Source organism: Homarus americanus, unplaced genomic scaffold, assembly GCF_018991925.1.
Source record: "Homarus americanus isolate GMGI-L3 unplaced genomic scaffold, GMGI_Hamer_2.0 scaffold20930, whole genome shotgun sequence".
NCBI lineage: Eukaryota > Metazoa > Arthropoda > Malacostraca > Decapoda > Nephropidae > Homarus > Homarus americanus.
Genome location: NW_024748502.1, coordinates 657,809 through 674,545, shown reverse-complemented (window position 1 = coordinate 674,545; position 16,737 = coordinate 657,809). Strand labels below are relative to the sequence as shown.

At 41.7% G+C, this 16,737-nt stretch overlaps 1 protein-coding gene across 1 annotated transcript in view; it reads right to left on the bottom strand.

The window, feature by feature from the left end:
- LOC121880321 overlaps positions 1–13,083 on the bottom strand; it is a gene marked incomplete in the record, with an annotated part of 159,381 nt that extends 146,298 nt beyond the window's left edge. Inside the window, 1 exon segment of the mRNA XM_042387478.1 lies at positions 12,999–13,083. Within this exon segment, the coding sequence (XP_042243412.1) occupies positions 12,999–13,083 (85 nt within the window).
- Positions 13,084–16,737: the final 3,654 nt, after the last annotated feature.

The window sequence follows — 16,737 nt, the reverse complement described above, 5'->3', positions numbered from 1 at the left end:
CGCCGCTCTGTTGGTACTGGTACAATGATTTCCCAAATGCATGGGTATCCCAGTCTTAGTCCGTGGAAGTTGACTTCTTCCCTTCTTGTTATATCCTTCATGAGTGGTGGTCTCTCATAATTCGTGACCAGATAGTACCACCTGGCCGATCGTGATACTGGTGTTAATCTTCTATGTCTGTTTATTTTCCACTGGGCAGTTCGTGTTATTGTGGTCTTCTTTATCTGCTCTTGACTGGGCGGGATGTTCATCTCAATGTTTCGCTGGTCTAACGCAGCCTTGGCAGCAGCATCAGTTCGTTCATTCCCTGGGATTCTGATATGACTGGGCACGCAGTTAATTATAACTTGCCGATCTTGTAGTTTTAAACCTTGCAGTAGTCCAATAACGGATGTTATGAGATGAATGTTGTCTCTAGGCTCTCTGCATTGTAGTGCTTCAATAGCACATCGTGACTCAGTGTGTATTACAATCCCTTGTTGACTGTTTATGGAAGCGTGTCTTAGGGTTCCAAGTATGGCAGCTGGCTCAACTTGCAAAGTAGAGTATTCATCTGAGGTTCTCGAAAGGGACGTGTTACCTCCTTCTATAGTGAAGGCTGCTCCTGCCTTCGTACTGGTGGTCTCTACGGAACCGTTTGTGTAATACACTGTACTATTGTGTGGTGTTCGAGCCTTCATATTTCTCTCTGTTACCTGTCGGAGCTCATGTGGGTTACAGTCAGCCTTTCTTGTCCCAGTTTGTAGAATGTTGAAGACTGCTGGCGGGGACTCCCAAGGTGCTGAGGTGCTGTAGTCTGGACTCATTACCCATTGCCCATATCCATTTACAAAGGTCCCAGTTGATGATTTACTGGAGTTCCTCATAGATTCCCTGGACAATATTTCATTGCCCGTCTCGAAAGACGACTTCATCGAACTCATCAAACTATGTATTTAGGATTGTAAATTTGAATTCACTGGAGAATGTTATGTTAAAAGATTTGGTATGGCAATGGGTAATCCGCTTTCACCAGTATTAAGCAACTTATATATGGAATTGTTTGAAAAGAACCTCTTAAGTAATATTTTACCACCTTCAGCAGTCTGGTTTAGATATGTAGATGATGCATTATGTCTCTGGCCATGTAATGAGGACCTAAAAGCTTTTCTGCCACAACTTAGCCCCCTCGATCAAATTCACTGTGGAATTAGAGCATGACTGTAAATTGTCATTCCTAGACTGTCTGATCCACAGAATAGGTAACACCTTTAAGTTCAGCATTTATTCTGCCCACCATAATAGAGTCAAACACTCAGTATTTTCATCAATGTTTTTACGTGCTTTGAGAATTTGCAGTCCGGAATTCATTGATGAGGAATATAAATATATCTATAATATTGGCTTGAACCTTTAGTACCCTAGATCTCTTATAGACAAATGCCTTAACATTACTAAGAAATCTTTTTATAGAACTGATCACACGCCCACCCATGACCATAAGAATCTCTTAGTATTACCATTTCACAAAAATTTCCCTCAAATTCCTTTACAACTAAAAATCTAGAACGTCAATGTGGCATTTAAAAACTCATGCACTGTAATACAAATGTTAATCAAGAACTCCCCCAACAATGCAGGCGGCTGCATTTACAAGGTTCCTTGCAAAGGAATGTAATATGTTCTACTTAGGCCAGACGGGTAACGATCTTATAACTAGACTTAAACAGCATAAATATAGTGTTAGGACAGGCCAGGAATCCAATGCTCTGTTCATTCATATGAGAGATAATAAGCATTGTATTGACTGGGATAATGCCTCCTCAATATTACCTTGTAATTCAATTGTCAGTAGGAACATTATAGAATCCAGTCTCATTAAACATACAGAATCCGTCAACATGAATTTGAGTAATGGTATGTACAAACTGGATAATTTCGTAATTAAGAAGATTTGTAACCAGGTGATAAGGTTGGGTCATCTTACCTTCTGACCTGACTACCGGCTGCTGCGGTGTTTATGAAGATTAGTAGGATCACTGCCTAGTGACCGGACCATTGTGGACACTCACTGTCCCCTAGGGACTTGATCTCACTCTCCTCCACTGTATATATAAGCTTTGTTGTGTATTTCTCCTTAGTCTGTACTCACCCCTGAAGATGTGAATTACACGAAAGCGCTTGGGAACTTCGTGTTTTCTTGTTTCCTTGTGGTTATCAGCATATACCGGGATCACGCGCACCTACAGTTCTTATTGTTACAATTGTATTATTATTATTTTTATTTATCATCATTTTCATCAATCCCATTCTAAATATCACTATTACCGATACTACCGCTTGCATTTCACACGTATGAAAAACCCTTTAAGGAAAGAGAAAAAGCGAGAACGAAATGGAATCAGATAAATTCCTTGGAGTGACTCTCTCTCCCTCTCTCTCTCTCTCTCTCTCTCACTCTCTCTCGCTCTCTCTCTCCCTCTCTTTCTTTTTGGTGGCCATTGCACTGCAGGAAACGAAATATCTGAATTTCTTTCGAGATTTACACGAAAAATATTCAGATGAACGCGATTTCGAGGTAATAAAGGAGGTGAATTTAGAACACCTGAAGTTGTATCCCTCGTGTGAACGCGGCTGGACATCAAGGCTTTCCTGTTCCGTTATTTTTGCCCCGAATTGTTCATGTAATTTAGAATTTCTTTTTCGTTTTTTCGAATGGTTTTCTTTTTACCCTGAATTAGGTATTTTGTGAAGGTCTGTTGGTGAGAAGTAAGGAGGAATATGTGGCAATATGTATTGATTTTTAGATATAGATAATAATAATAATAATAATAATAATAATAATAGGAAGAAGGAAAAAATAAAGGGCATATAAATAAGGACATTAATAAAAACTAAATAGAGGAAGAAGAAAAAAGAAAAAAAATACGACCAAGATTAATTTATAAAAAAAAAATAATTGGTTGGCGAAAACCAGAAAACTACAAAAACAAGACAAATGTATGGAGTTATTTTTACGAATGAGTAAACAAGAAAAGAACACAATTAATGTAAAAAAAGTAAACTACGAGAAAAATTAACAGAAAGTACAGAAAACAAATGAAAAATAACCATTAACCATATATAAAAAAGACACATAAGAAAATAATAATAAAAAAATTGATAAATTATTCAGTTTAAATAAAAAAGTAGAAAAAAGGCAGAAAAAACAGAAATGAACAGCTGATAAATGAAGAGGCAGAGAAGCAAGTACAGGCAAGAAATAGTCACCTGGTGTTCAAGACATATATGTAAATGTGGGAGGTAACATATGTGGCGATCAGGGGCGAAACCTGAACTGTGTAGGTAGTGTGTGTGTGTGTGTGTGTGTGTGTGTGCAGTGAGGCGAGGGTGAGAGAGCGATGGAAATAAAGAGAAGGGAGAGAGAGAACGGTGAAGTCTTGACTGTGTTGGTTGGTAGAGAGAGAGAGGAGCGTGTCCATCATCCGTCGTCTATGTTTATATAATGATGTGTAAATGTAAGAGAAAACGAGATGGTGCTGGTGGGTTGCTTTGTCTGAGTGCAAGTTTATGCGACAGGGAATAAGACGTTTCTCGTGTGTGTGCGTGTGTGTGTGTGTTGTGTGTGTGTCGGTGTGTGTCGGTCCAGCCATACCATCTCACGCCTGTCTTGCCACAGTGACCCATTACTTTCTGCCTGAGACTCGCTATTTTCTACTTTTCCTCTTCTTCTGCTTCGTCTTTGTTATTTTTTTCTTCTTGTTCTTCTTGTTCTTCTTTTCATCTTGTTTCGTCTTTTTTAATGTCTTTCACCTTCGTCTTTTTATCCTTTTCTTGTCTTTTTTGGCGTCGTCTTACATTTCTTCACACCCACATTAATCACCACAGTCAACCACCACCAGCAGTGCTCTCCCAACCTCGTACTGGACTCTAACTTCCTAGGTAAGACCTTCCACTTCCCTCCCTCCACACACCCTGTTCTATCCTCCACACACACACACACACTGTCCTTCCCTCTTCCCTATACACGCACTCTGTTCTTCCCTCCCCTCACACACACGCACCATCCTTCCTTCCCCCTATACACAGACCCCTTTCTTCCCTCCCTCCCCCACACACGCACCCTGTTCTTCCCTCCCCTACCACCTGCCCCCCCCACACACACACACCAGCTACATATCTTCCCCTATACCCCTTGAACCATAAAGAAGCTTCACATCAGAACGATTTTGTCTCTAACAAAACTCACCCACCGTTAGTTACTTTCTCTTGAGTCAATACTGAGACGCCATAACAGCTCATATTTTCTCTCGCTTCTGACTCTGGTGCCGTGATTTTCCTTCTTTTTTCCCCAATTGAGGAGAAAAAATATGACCGTTCGTCCTCTAAATACCAGTGAGTAGAGAGAGAGAGAGAGAGAGAGAGAGAATGGATAGTGAGAGTAATACTATCCCGAATAAATAATGTAAGTGATCCCCTCTATTTCTCTTTTTCACTCTATCTCTCTATTTCTTTATATCTCTTTCCTCTACTTCTCTTTTTCGCTCTCTATTCCTCTTTCTCTTTCCCTGTATCTCTATCTCTCTTTTACCATTTTCTCTCTCTTTTCTTTACAACTCCAGAAAATCCCTTCACATGTACGACCCACCAAAGGCATATGTCTTTATGAAATTATGCATGGAATTTTAGATCTCTCTCTCTCTCCCTTCAAATCTTTTTCATCTCTCTTAGTCTCTACAAATCTCTCTTCATTCCTCTCTCTCTCTCTCTCTCTCTCTCTCTCTCTCTCTCTCTCTCTCTCTCTCCCTCTCACCAAAATGACACACGCGTATATTGATTACCAACAAGATGGACATAACAAAGTTGAAAATGATGGCGGGTGTTCGTAGGCAAGGGTAGTGGTGCAGCTTTAAATATATGTATGTTGAAGTGCTTATGAGGGGAGGGAGGGGGGAGGGATGAATGTTGACAAGGCTGATGATGTAAATTGTTTGTTTGTCTACGTCTCTCCTGTTTATGTGTTTACAAGAATCTCATGATAAAATTGCTTGTTTGTTTGTTTGAGAATATTGACGAGGTTGATGATGTAAATTGTTTGTTTGTTTGTTTACGTCTCTCCTGTTTATGTGTTTTCAAGAATCTCATTATGTAAATTGTTTGTTTGTTTGTCTCTTATGTTTATGTTGTTCACAATTCTGATGATATTTGTTTTTTAATTCCACCAGTTTATTTTTCAGTTGTGTTTTTACAGGCGTTGTTTTGAAGATAATTAAACAAATAGGGGAAGGAAGTCGATTAAAGATGAAGAGAAAGGTAGAGCATAAGTCAAATGTCAAAAGAGGTAGGAAGAGAGAATATAATGAAATAAAATAGGAAACACTCGGAGAAGGGAACACACACACACACACACACACACACACACACACACACACACACACACACACACATACACACACAAGGAAAATACTTCAATTATTGTCTAAATTTATTGACGTAAGATGGTAGTGGTATGTAAATTTTGGTGGTGTTAGTGGTGGAAGGTGGCAGTGGTGTTAGTGGTAGTGGTAGGTGGATAGTAGCGTTGGTGGTAGTGGTGGTAGTGGTGGGAGGTGGATAGTGTAGGTGGATAGTGTTGGTGGTATTAGTGGTGGTAGATATATAGTGGTAGAGGTGTTAGTGGTGGCAGATATATAGTGGTAGAGGTGTTAGTGGTGGTAGATATATAGTGGTAGAGGTGTTTGTGGTGGTAGATATATAGTGGTAGAGGTGTTAGTGGTGGTAGATATATAGTGGTAGAGGTGTTAGTGGTGGTAGATATATAGTGGTAGAGGTGATAGTGGTGGTAGATATATAGTGGTGGTGGTGTTAGTGGTGGTAGATATATTGTGCCGACCTGTGGTGTAATGATCAGCATGCTCGTCTCGCAAGCAAGCGCACTCGGGTTCGATCCCCGGGTAGGGTAAAACTATGGGCAAGTTTCTTTACGCCATTTGCTATCTACCCAGCAGTAATTGGGAACCTGGATGTTAATCGATTTGCGGATCTATGTTCCGGGGTAATGGTTAGCAGTTGGCGAGTTGCCGGGGCTTCTCGGATTATATTCCTTGCCACTGGGTCATGAAGGTCGCTAACTTAGGGTGTGGTTTTTGTGATGGCCATCCTCCTTACACGAGGGGAAACCATTATTATTATTTATTATAGTGGTGGTGGTGTTAGTGGTGGAGATATATAGTGGTAGAGGTGTTAGTGGTGGTAGATATATAGTGGTAGAGGTGTTAGTGGTGGTAGATATATAGTGGTAGAGGTGTTAGTGGGGGTAGATATATAGTGGTAGAGGTGTTAGTGGTGGTAGATATATAGTGGTAGAGGTGTTAGTGGTGGTAGATATATAGTGGTAGAGGTGTTAGTGGTGGTAGATATATAGTGGTAGAGGTGTTAGTGGTGGTAGATATATAGTGGTGGAGGTGTTAGTGGTGGTAGATATATAGTGGTAGAGGTGTTAGTGGTGCTAGATATATAGTGGTAGAGGTGTTAGTGGTGGTAGATATATAGTGGTAGAGGTGTTAGTGGTGGTAGATATATAGTGATGGTGGTAAAGGTGATATTGGTGGTAGATATATAGTGGTAGAAAGAAACAAAGAAAGAGTGAAAAAGAAGGGAGGGAAAAACTAGTGAAAAACATATATAATAGAGCACAGAGAGAGAGAGAGAGAGAGAGAGAGAGAGAGAGAGAGCGTTAGCATGTGTTCCTCCTCCATACACTTTCAAAAGAACCTAAAGTACACAAGCAACACATTGATCGACCAACACTTTAGTAAACAACAGCCCTCCATCGATACAGGTAAACCTACTCAGACTCAATAGGTACTATGGCATGGTACTCAAGGGGCGGGAGTGTTTTAGTACTCTGCTGGTAGTATCTTGGTATTGGCTTACTCGATCTTGGTGTATAATATAAAGATTTAAGATTACCGTACTTCTGTGTTAGCTGAGGGAGTTTGTGTGGGAGGTTAGGTTAGGTTAGGTTAGGTAAGATTAGATTAGGTTACATACGGTACATGCATGCAGACAGCAGTGACCAACCTTACTCACGCGACCACATCACCGGGTGTAATAAAACCAACATACTTTAGTACCATCAACAAACCTAACCTAACCTAACCAACCCAAACAAACTCTGTATATCCACAACATAACTCCAGAACGCTAAGACCTGCAATTTTCAAGCTTAATCTACACATCACGGTGACCCTCAGATCTGGTTGGTATTCAAGAGTCAAAAATCAAATGGTGAAGACATCATCATCCAACAATAGTAATGATATAGAAGAAAAAGTTTGGTGATATACTTTGTTGTTTGTGTTTTTTATCAGAAAGTCCAGGGTTTAATTCTCTCTCTCTCTCTCTCTCTCTCTCTCTCTCTCTCTCTCTCTCTCTCTCTCTCTCTCTCTCTCTCTCACGTTATCCAAATATTCCCCACCTTATTAAACCTTCCAGAGTACCTTATCTAACCATCACTTGTGGAGTTGTATTCTCGCAAGCCAATTATAGATCACCATAAGTTTCAGGAGGGCGGTAAGGGATTAGGTCTCCCCTATTCCCTATAATCCCCTATCCCTATAATCTAACCCATGACAAACTGCCCCCTTTCTTCAACCCCTCGCCAACCCCCCTTCCAACCCTATACACCCTACCCTTCTTGTCATCGTAGCCAGACACGCGAAGGACTTCCGGATACATGTCTCAAATTATCAAGGTTTTCTAAGACAATTTTTTTTATTCGGAGATTGAGAAGCACAATAATAACAAGGGGGTATATATTAACACGTGCGTATAGTAACTCGTGCGTATAGTAACACAAGTGCATAGTAACACGGGCGTATAACAACACGGGCGGATAACAACAAAAACACACAATTCTAAGATTTTTTTTTACTTTCGGATAAAACTTAAAAAAAAGACCTCCCATAGTGTCTTCAACTAATACACTTAAGTTAAAAGGTTTTCGGGGACCGCCACAGTAATAGCCTTTACGAGCGGCACAACAGAGGCCGAGTGATCTTAAGTGAGTTTTACACTTCCGACGAGACTCTTGTAAGATTGTGAGAGACACGAGGTATTGTGTGTGTGTGTGTGTGTGTGTGTGTGTGTGTGTGCACGTTCGCTTATACGGTGTGTATATACTGTACCTGTTTGCGTGTATATGTGATTACTTAACCCAGCACAGTAACATCCCACATTAGCTCCGGACTGTAGGAGAACCAAACTACCATTTTCTCCTTTTCCCGTTCACCTGTGAGAGCCTCAGTACTTCACCTCTCTCGCTGCAAAACAATGAAATAAACCAGACAGAATAAAACGCTAAACCAATGTTAAAACTGAAGGTTATTTTAGTGGTAGTTGATAGTGTCTATGAAATACGATAGCAATAATAGTGAAATACATACGGCTATATTTTAGGGTTATTGTTCCACGTTCCCAAGTGTATCTCTCTCTCTCTCTCTCTCTCTCTCTCTCTCTCTCTCTCTCTCTAAAAACACCATTTTCAGTTTATCGAATTTTCGCTTTAAAATAGAAAAACTATGAAACCCGTTTTTTACGACAACGTAATTTTGTTGGTCTTCATAATGAGGTTTTGTCGGTGTGTTGAAAACATGACCACAACCTTTTCTCGATATGTATGTATGTATGTATGTATGTATGTATGTATGTATATATGTATGTATGTATGTATATATGTATGTATGTATGTATGTATGTATAAGTGTCAATGTGTGTTTTTTTGTTTTACTCTGATCTCTCTATTCCGTGTCTCTCTCCCTCCTCCAGCCCTCACTTGAGTACCACGTCTCTGCTAAGGTTATTTACACGCCCACTCTCCCTGCTGCTCCGTATCTCCCACTTACCTCTTATAGGTCTGTGTTCTCCTTCATTTCATCTCCATTTGTATCCATCGTTTCTATGTATTGTTGCATGTAATGTATATATGCATGTACAGACAAATACATATATACATAGACAAAATGGAAGAAACAGATAGATAGATAGATAGATAGATAGATGGATGGATGGATGGATGGACAGACAGACAGACAGACAGACAGACTGATTGATTGATAGATAGATAGATAGATAGATAGATAGATAGATAGATAGATAGACAGACAGACAGACAGACAGACAGACTGACTGACAGATAGATAGATAGACAGATAGATAGATAGAATCAATGCAGTGTACTTGAGGTTGCCACTGTAGTTTACACACTCTTGATTCACAAAAGCATTACACCCTAAGCCGGATCACGCCCTAACATGCCCTTCAGCTTCCTTACACTCCTTCCCACTAACAGTACCTCAAGTCCCCCCCCCACCCAACAGTAACATTACAGTCCCCCCGACGCATTTACACTCCTTACCACGTCTTCACACGCCCTCCCACGTCTTCACACTCCATACCACGTCTTCACACTCCCTCCCACGTCTTCACACTCCTTAACCCGTCTTCACACTCCTTACCACGTCTTCACACTCCTTATCCCCTTTTCACACTCCTTACCTCGTCTTCACACTCCTTACCACGTCTTCACACTCCCCTTTCACACACTCCTTACCACGTCTTCACCTCCTTATCCCTCACCTCCTTACCTCGTCACACGCCCTCCCGCGTCTTCACACTCCTTACCACGTCTTCACACTCCTTACCACGTCTTCACACGCCCTCCCGTCTTCACACTCCTTATCCCCTTTTCACACTCCTTATCCCGTCTTCACACTCCTTATCCCGTCTTCACACCCTACCACGTCTTAACACTCATTACTCCTCCTATCCACGTCTTCACGTCTTCACTCCTTATCCCGTCTTCACACTCCTTACCACGTCTTAACACTCATTACCACGTCTTCACACTCCTCACCACGCCTTCACACTTCTTACCACGTCTTCACACTTCTTACCACGTCTTCACACTCCTTATCCCGTCTTCACAATCCTTACCACGTCTTCACACTCCTTACCACGTCTTCACACGCCCTCCCGCGTCTTCACACGCTTCACCCGTCTCCACACGCCTTCCCACGTCTTCACACGCCCTTCTTCATCTTCAGACAATAACGTTAATATCAAGTTAGTAAATTAAGTCAACAATAATAGATGTGAGCATTGTGTTTCACCTCCCTAGGCCGAGATGCCAGTGGCCGTCCAGGAGGTAATTCTGAAGTGTAATTTTATATTCCTTGATGCTGGCTGTCTATCTATCTATTTATCTATCTATCTATCTATTTAACTATCTATATCTATCTATTTAACTATCTATATCTATCTATCCATCTATCTATCTATCTATCAAAATGAGACAGTAAACTCGTGAAAACTTAAACGGAAGAATCTCTTGTGTGTAAAAATTTGCCGGAATGTGTGTTCCAAATTATAGTTTTCTTCCTCACATGGGACTAATCTTTCCTCATATCTGTAGCATTATGTGTGCTGGCCAGAGGGGTGTGATCGATCGCTTTAGTGCCTGCTGCTCTGTCTGTACCTGTTGGTTCCGCAGTGTGTGTATGTGTGTGTGTGTGTATGTGTGTGTGTGTGTGTGTGTGTGTGTGTTTGTATGTGTGTGTGTGTGTGTCGCACACAGGGTGGTGAAATGCGTCTAGTGTGGATGCACTTTGTTAGTGTTAAGGTGAGGGCACTGCTTGCTCCCTCTCACTTTCAGCTACCTGGTTAGCCCTCGTGGCGAACAGGGAAGCAACTTGCATAAGTCTTCCCCTGACAGTACACAGCCTCTTCACCATCAAGACTCCTGTTGTGCCTCCATGTGGTAGCACACGGTAACTGGGTGCCTCGTGGTTCCAGACTAGACCAACAGGGGATCTCGGAGTAGCAGTGGCCCCCAGAGGAACGGCGCATAGGCCCACTGGCATGTGGACACGTTCTGGCGCCTACCGGCCATTGCCCCGCTGCCTTGTGGATTAACCTTGGTAGGCATAAGGCTACGGGAGTAAACCCCAAACGAAAAATATACGGTGGAGCCCCGCATCAGGCAGACATAATCACAGAGCTCCAACAAGCCCCCAATGGCAGTATAGGCGGAAGAGGCGACCACAGTGGAAACCCAATAACTACACCGGCGGAAAAAGGTAATGCCTGATGGACAGGCTACTAAGGCGAAACCCAACAAACTGGGCTATCGGCAGTCCATTGCAACTCTCCCTCTCCCCAATCATTGCAACACTTGCACCACTGGATCAGGAAAAGGGAGAGCCAACATGTGTGGTTGCAGCCTGCACTCCTGTCTCACCATATAAATCAACTCATGCGCAGCCATCATCCAGTTCATCTTATCTCTCATCATCATCAAAACCCCTATACCTCCAAAAGTCTGATGGAGACGGACGAGTGGCGACGGGGACAGGCAGAGATGACTGCCGGGAGTCTCTAGTCACAACTCTGCACATGGGCGGTACAGATAAGATGGTCGTTTATGCAATTCGGATCTAGGAAAGCAGTGCAATCCGGCCCTGTCTGTGCGACTGAGCAGCCCTTTCGAAGAGCGCCTCTGCTCACCTCACATGGGGAGGGGGCTAGAAAAGGTGCCCTAAACATAGCCTGCCCAAAAACCCAACCTGACTGGGCAAGCACACCCAGAAAGGTCATCCTTATGCAGTCAAAAACATGATCATAATCACAGATAAAAACAAAAACAAACCGAACAACCTCTTATGGTCGTTGCATGGAATGTCAGGGCCCTTCTGGATATTGGCACAAATGAGCATCCTGAAAAAATAACTGTCATTGTGGCAAAAGAGCTGGCTAGGTATAACATCCACATAGCAGCTATCAGTGAGTCCTGGCTCCCAAGTGAGGGCCAGCTCACGGAACAGGGGTCTGGCTATACCTTTTTCTGGAAGGATAGGCCTGCTGCAGAGAGAAAACGCATTTATGGAGTTGCTCTGCCATCCGCCAACGCATCCTATACAGGCTAACTGAAATGCCTATTGGGATCAACGAGCGTCTCATGACACTTCGAGTCCTACCGAATCACTCCCGTCATGTCTTTTTCATCAGTACATACCCCCCCAACACTGGATGCATATGATTACATGAAGGAGGCCTTTTACGCGGACCTCGACAGAGTACTAACCTCTATCCCTAGAGAAGACAAGGTTGTGCTCCTTGGCGACTTCAATGCCAGAGTTGGCAGAGATGTTAGCATTTGGCAGGGAACCAAAGGGAGAAATGGACTGGGCAAGTGTAATGCCAACGGCCTACTCCTCCTCAGCAAGTGTGCTGCATAAAGCCTCACTATCACCAATCCCTGTTTAGGTAGGCCGACAAGTTCAAGGGTTCGTGGCAACACCCGTTATCCAAACACAGGCATTTCATTGACTACATCATTGTTAGAGAAAGAGATCGCCGTGATGTCCACATCACCCATGCCATGCGTGGTTCAGACCACTGTAACACTGATCATTGACTTGTCAGGGCCAAGCCTTCACTTCACGTCGCCCCAAAATGGCGAAGGTAGCAAGCCTCCAGAAGAGGTTTTAATACTAAGCATCTGAAGGAACCAGCAGTAGCATATGCTTTCAGAGAGTAGCTCGAACTTGGACTTATAAACAACCCAGCAGCAAACAATGCGAATCCCAGTTCCGAATGGGAAACTCTCAACATTCTTATGACAAAAACCTGCAGACAGACCCTCGGTCAGATCAAAGGAATACACCAGGACTGGTTTGATGAAAATGACCCTTCAATCAAAGTACTCATCGATGATAAACGTGCTGCTTTTACTGACTGGTACCTTCCGCAAGAAGAAAGCGGCAGCCCAGCGGGAACTTCGCTTTCTAAAGAATGACTGGCTTGAAAATAAGGCATGTGTAATACAAAAACATGCAGATTAGCACATGATGCGCGAATTTTTCAATTTCATTAAAACATTTTATGGGCCAACCACTCGTGGCGCAGCCCCCTCTGCTTATATGACGGTAACTTCATAATTAAAGACGATGAAGGCCCACCTTCAGCGATGGAAAGAGCACTACCACACTGCTCAAAGGAAACATTGATGTAGATGTCTTGACTATCCAGCAAGTCTCTCAGCATCCAGAGCTGACTCACCACAGCTATCCTCCATCCCTGGATGAGATAGATACTGCCATCAAACAGAGGAAAAATAACAAAGCCTCAGGACCTGATGGAATCCCAGTCGAGGTGTATAAAGCAGGAGGACCTCTGCTTAACAACAGTCTCCACTCTCTCCTGGAATTATATATGGAAAAGGAGGAAATCCTCCAAGCTCTTAATGACGCTTCCATTGTCAATAATTATAAGAACAAGGGAGACCGGTCAGACTGTGGCAACTACCGTGGGATCTCGCTGCTCTCCGTAGCTGGCAAGATTATCGCCCGAGTCCTCCTAAACAGACTCCATCCTGAGGCGGAAAACTTCCTCCCAGAATCTCATATGGTTTTAGACCATCTTGTGGCACCACTGACATGATCTTTGCTGCCCGCCAGATACAGGAAAAGTGCAGAAAACAGCGTCGTGACCTGTACATGGCTTTCATCGACCTAACGAAGGCCTTCGACTCGGTCAACAGGGAAGCCCTCTGGTGCACCCTCAGCCGTTTTGGTTGCCCGCCAAAATTAATCGCCATAGTGAGGCAACTCCACGATCGTATGAAAGGCAGTGTCCTGCACAACGGCACCCAGTCTGAGTTCTTCTTCATCCAAACAGGGGTTAAACAAGGGTGTGTACTGGCACCAACTCCCTTTTCCATTTTCTTGACTGCCTTCCTTACTCGTACCATTGCCAATTTAGCCGGCAGGGTGGACATCGAGTACCAGGTGAAGGGAGGTATTTTCAACATAAGACGACTCCAGGAAAGAACAATGGTGTCGTCAGCTTCCATTACTGAACTTCAGACGACCCCATCCTTGTAGCTCACACTGAACACGCATACAGGAGATCCTAAACACCTACGCAGATGTGTATGCGCACTTCGTTCATACACACCTCCACCATCCATCCAGCTTAACTGTACTACCCTCTCTAATGATACCCACTTTCGGTATCTCGGCTCCCACCTGTCCACCACCGCAGACATTGATGAAGAGACTCAGCAACGGATTAGATGTGCATCTCAAGCCTTTGGAGGACTACGAAACAGTGTCTTCAGCTGTAGGGAGCTAAAATTATCTACAAAGCTGCATGTATATCGAGCAGTGGTCCTCCCCACCCTGCTATATGGCAGTGAGACATGGCTCACATAAAGGAGGCACATCAAGGCACTTGAAATCTTTCACCAACGTAGTCTACGTTCCATCCTCCGAGTCTTCTGGGAAGACAAGAGAACAAATGCCAGTATTCTTGCTGACACCAACTGTAGGAGCATGGAGGCTACCATTATCAATGAACAGCTACCTTGGACTAGCTATGTTGCCCGCATGGACGACATTAGACTGCTAAAGCAGCTACTTTGCAGTCACTTAACGAATAGTAAACGTAAGGATGGAGGGCAATTGAAAAGGTATAAGGATAGTTGCAAGACAAACCTGAAAAAAGTGCCAAATCGACCCCCTCACCTGGGAGTCGATTACTCCACATCGTAACGGTTGGAGGAGCACCACACGAGAAGGTGTCAATACTTTCGAGTTAGGCTGACTGCAAACCGAGGCAAACAAGCGCCAACGCCGGAAAGACGCTGCCACCGCCCCTCCTGCACTAGATGGAACCCTCCACACGTGTAACAAATGCAGACGACCCTGCGGGTCCCGTATCGGCCTCTTTAGTCACCTCAAAACTCACCAACCTAGGTGACATCCATAATAACTCATATCATTGTATCATAGCTGGATGATCGTCATGCTCGATTCCGAGTGACAGCAAAGTAGTAAACTAGTAGTTGTAGTGTGTGTGTGTGTTTGTGTGAGTGAAGGCGTGTCTATTTTTTCACAGCTGTAAAAGTTTAAAACACAAATCACTGTACAGTATTCTCTTTCTCTCCCTCGCTAATACCACACCTCTCCCTCCCTCTCTCACCCACTTACTCGGGTCAACAATGTAATACCACTGGGCGAAAATCACCTGCAGTTTGTATAAAGACTTAAAGGTTCAACTGGCGACACGATCATCCATTAAGTGTGGAGTGTAATCGCTGGTCACAATGCTCCACCACCTGCTACAGTGTATTGGAGTTGTTGAGTAAACCTCCAACACAGACTAATTGATGTCATTAATTGTTGTCTTGTGAGATGAAGTTTAGTTACTAGTGCTTCGGAATATATATATATATATATATATATATATATATATATATATATATATATATATATATATATATATATATATATATATATATATAATTATAATCTAAACAGAGTTAACGTTTTTCAGTATTATTATTCAGTAAACCTCTACACACTTTTACGCCTCCTTTTAAGATAATTTTAATAATGTATGTTGGCCTATACAAAATTTTATGATAGTCTAGATAATACAGCAACACCATTAATGCATTTTTATCCATTTAGTATTTTTGTCTGGATAATGTTATTCACTATTAACGTTCATTAACTATAAAACGTACGTCAATAAACATCTACACTAATATATTCTTTTAATCTCAGTTGAAGGTTAAAATTTTTTGTCAATGTTTCATGTCTAAGTTATATTATGTGAAGAAATAATGTCAATATTATCCATTATTAAGATATTGTATCTATATTCTAACCATAATGGTTTAACAAGTGTCTACTGTACACCAGCATTTATTATTTTTTGTCTCAATTCAAGAGAATAATAGTTTATTTATAATAACTATTTTTAGGTGTGCATTTTTATGTAATTACATAATATATAAACAAAATCAAATTAATTATATATATATATATATATATATATATATATATATATATATATATATATATATATATATATATATATATATATATATATATATATATATAGAGAGAGAGAGAGAGAGAGAGAGAGAGAGAGAGAGAGAGAGAGAGAGAGAGAGAGAGAGAGAGAGAGAGAGAGAGAGAGAGAAAAAAAAAATTATTCCCATTAAATTGTTGACACAAACTTTAACGTTGTTTCAGATCTTAAAAAGAGTTGTTCAATTTTTTTAATTTTTTTTTAATTTTAAGAGAAATATCAAAATAACAGTTTCAACATTGTTCCCAATTAACGTTTAGTGCCTATAAATACTCCTTTGGTAAATGTCAACACAGTTAGCCATACTTTATGACTCAGTTCAAGAGAAAAATATAATTCATTTCATTCACTCTATATTTAAGATTTTTTCGTACTATCAAATAATATAACATTATTTACTATTAGCGTTACCTATTAACTTTTCCATCGTAAATGTTTCCACAGGGAATTTAACCTTTAATCTCTCTTTCCTTCTTAAATTCATCACAGATATTCATCACCGTTACCAATAAGAATCTCCTTTGTAAATGTCTCCAGGGTTTTTTAAATGTCTCAGTGTGACGACAGGCAGAGACGAGTGATTGTTTTGATGAATTCTGAGAGAAATTCCTTCCTCCTCGACTAAGCATGAAATTATATAAGTCAGGTGTGCAATTGTGTGGAACCAGGTGTATAATGTAGTGCAAGTTTCCGAATGAGTTTATCTCTCTCTCTCTCTCTCTCTCTCTCTCTCTCTCTCTCTCTCTCTCTCTCTCTCTCTCTCTCTCTCTCTCTCTCTCTGTATCTGTTTATCCATTTATATTATAAAAACTAAGAAAG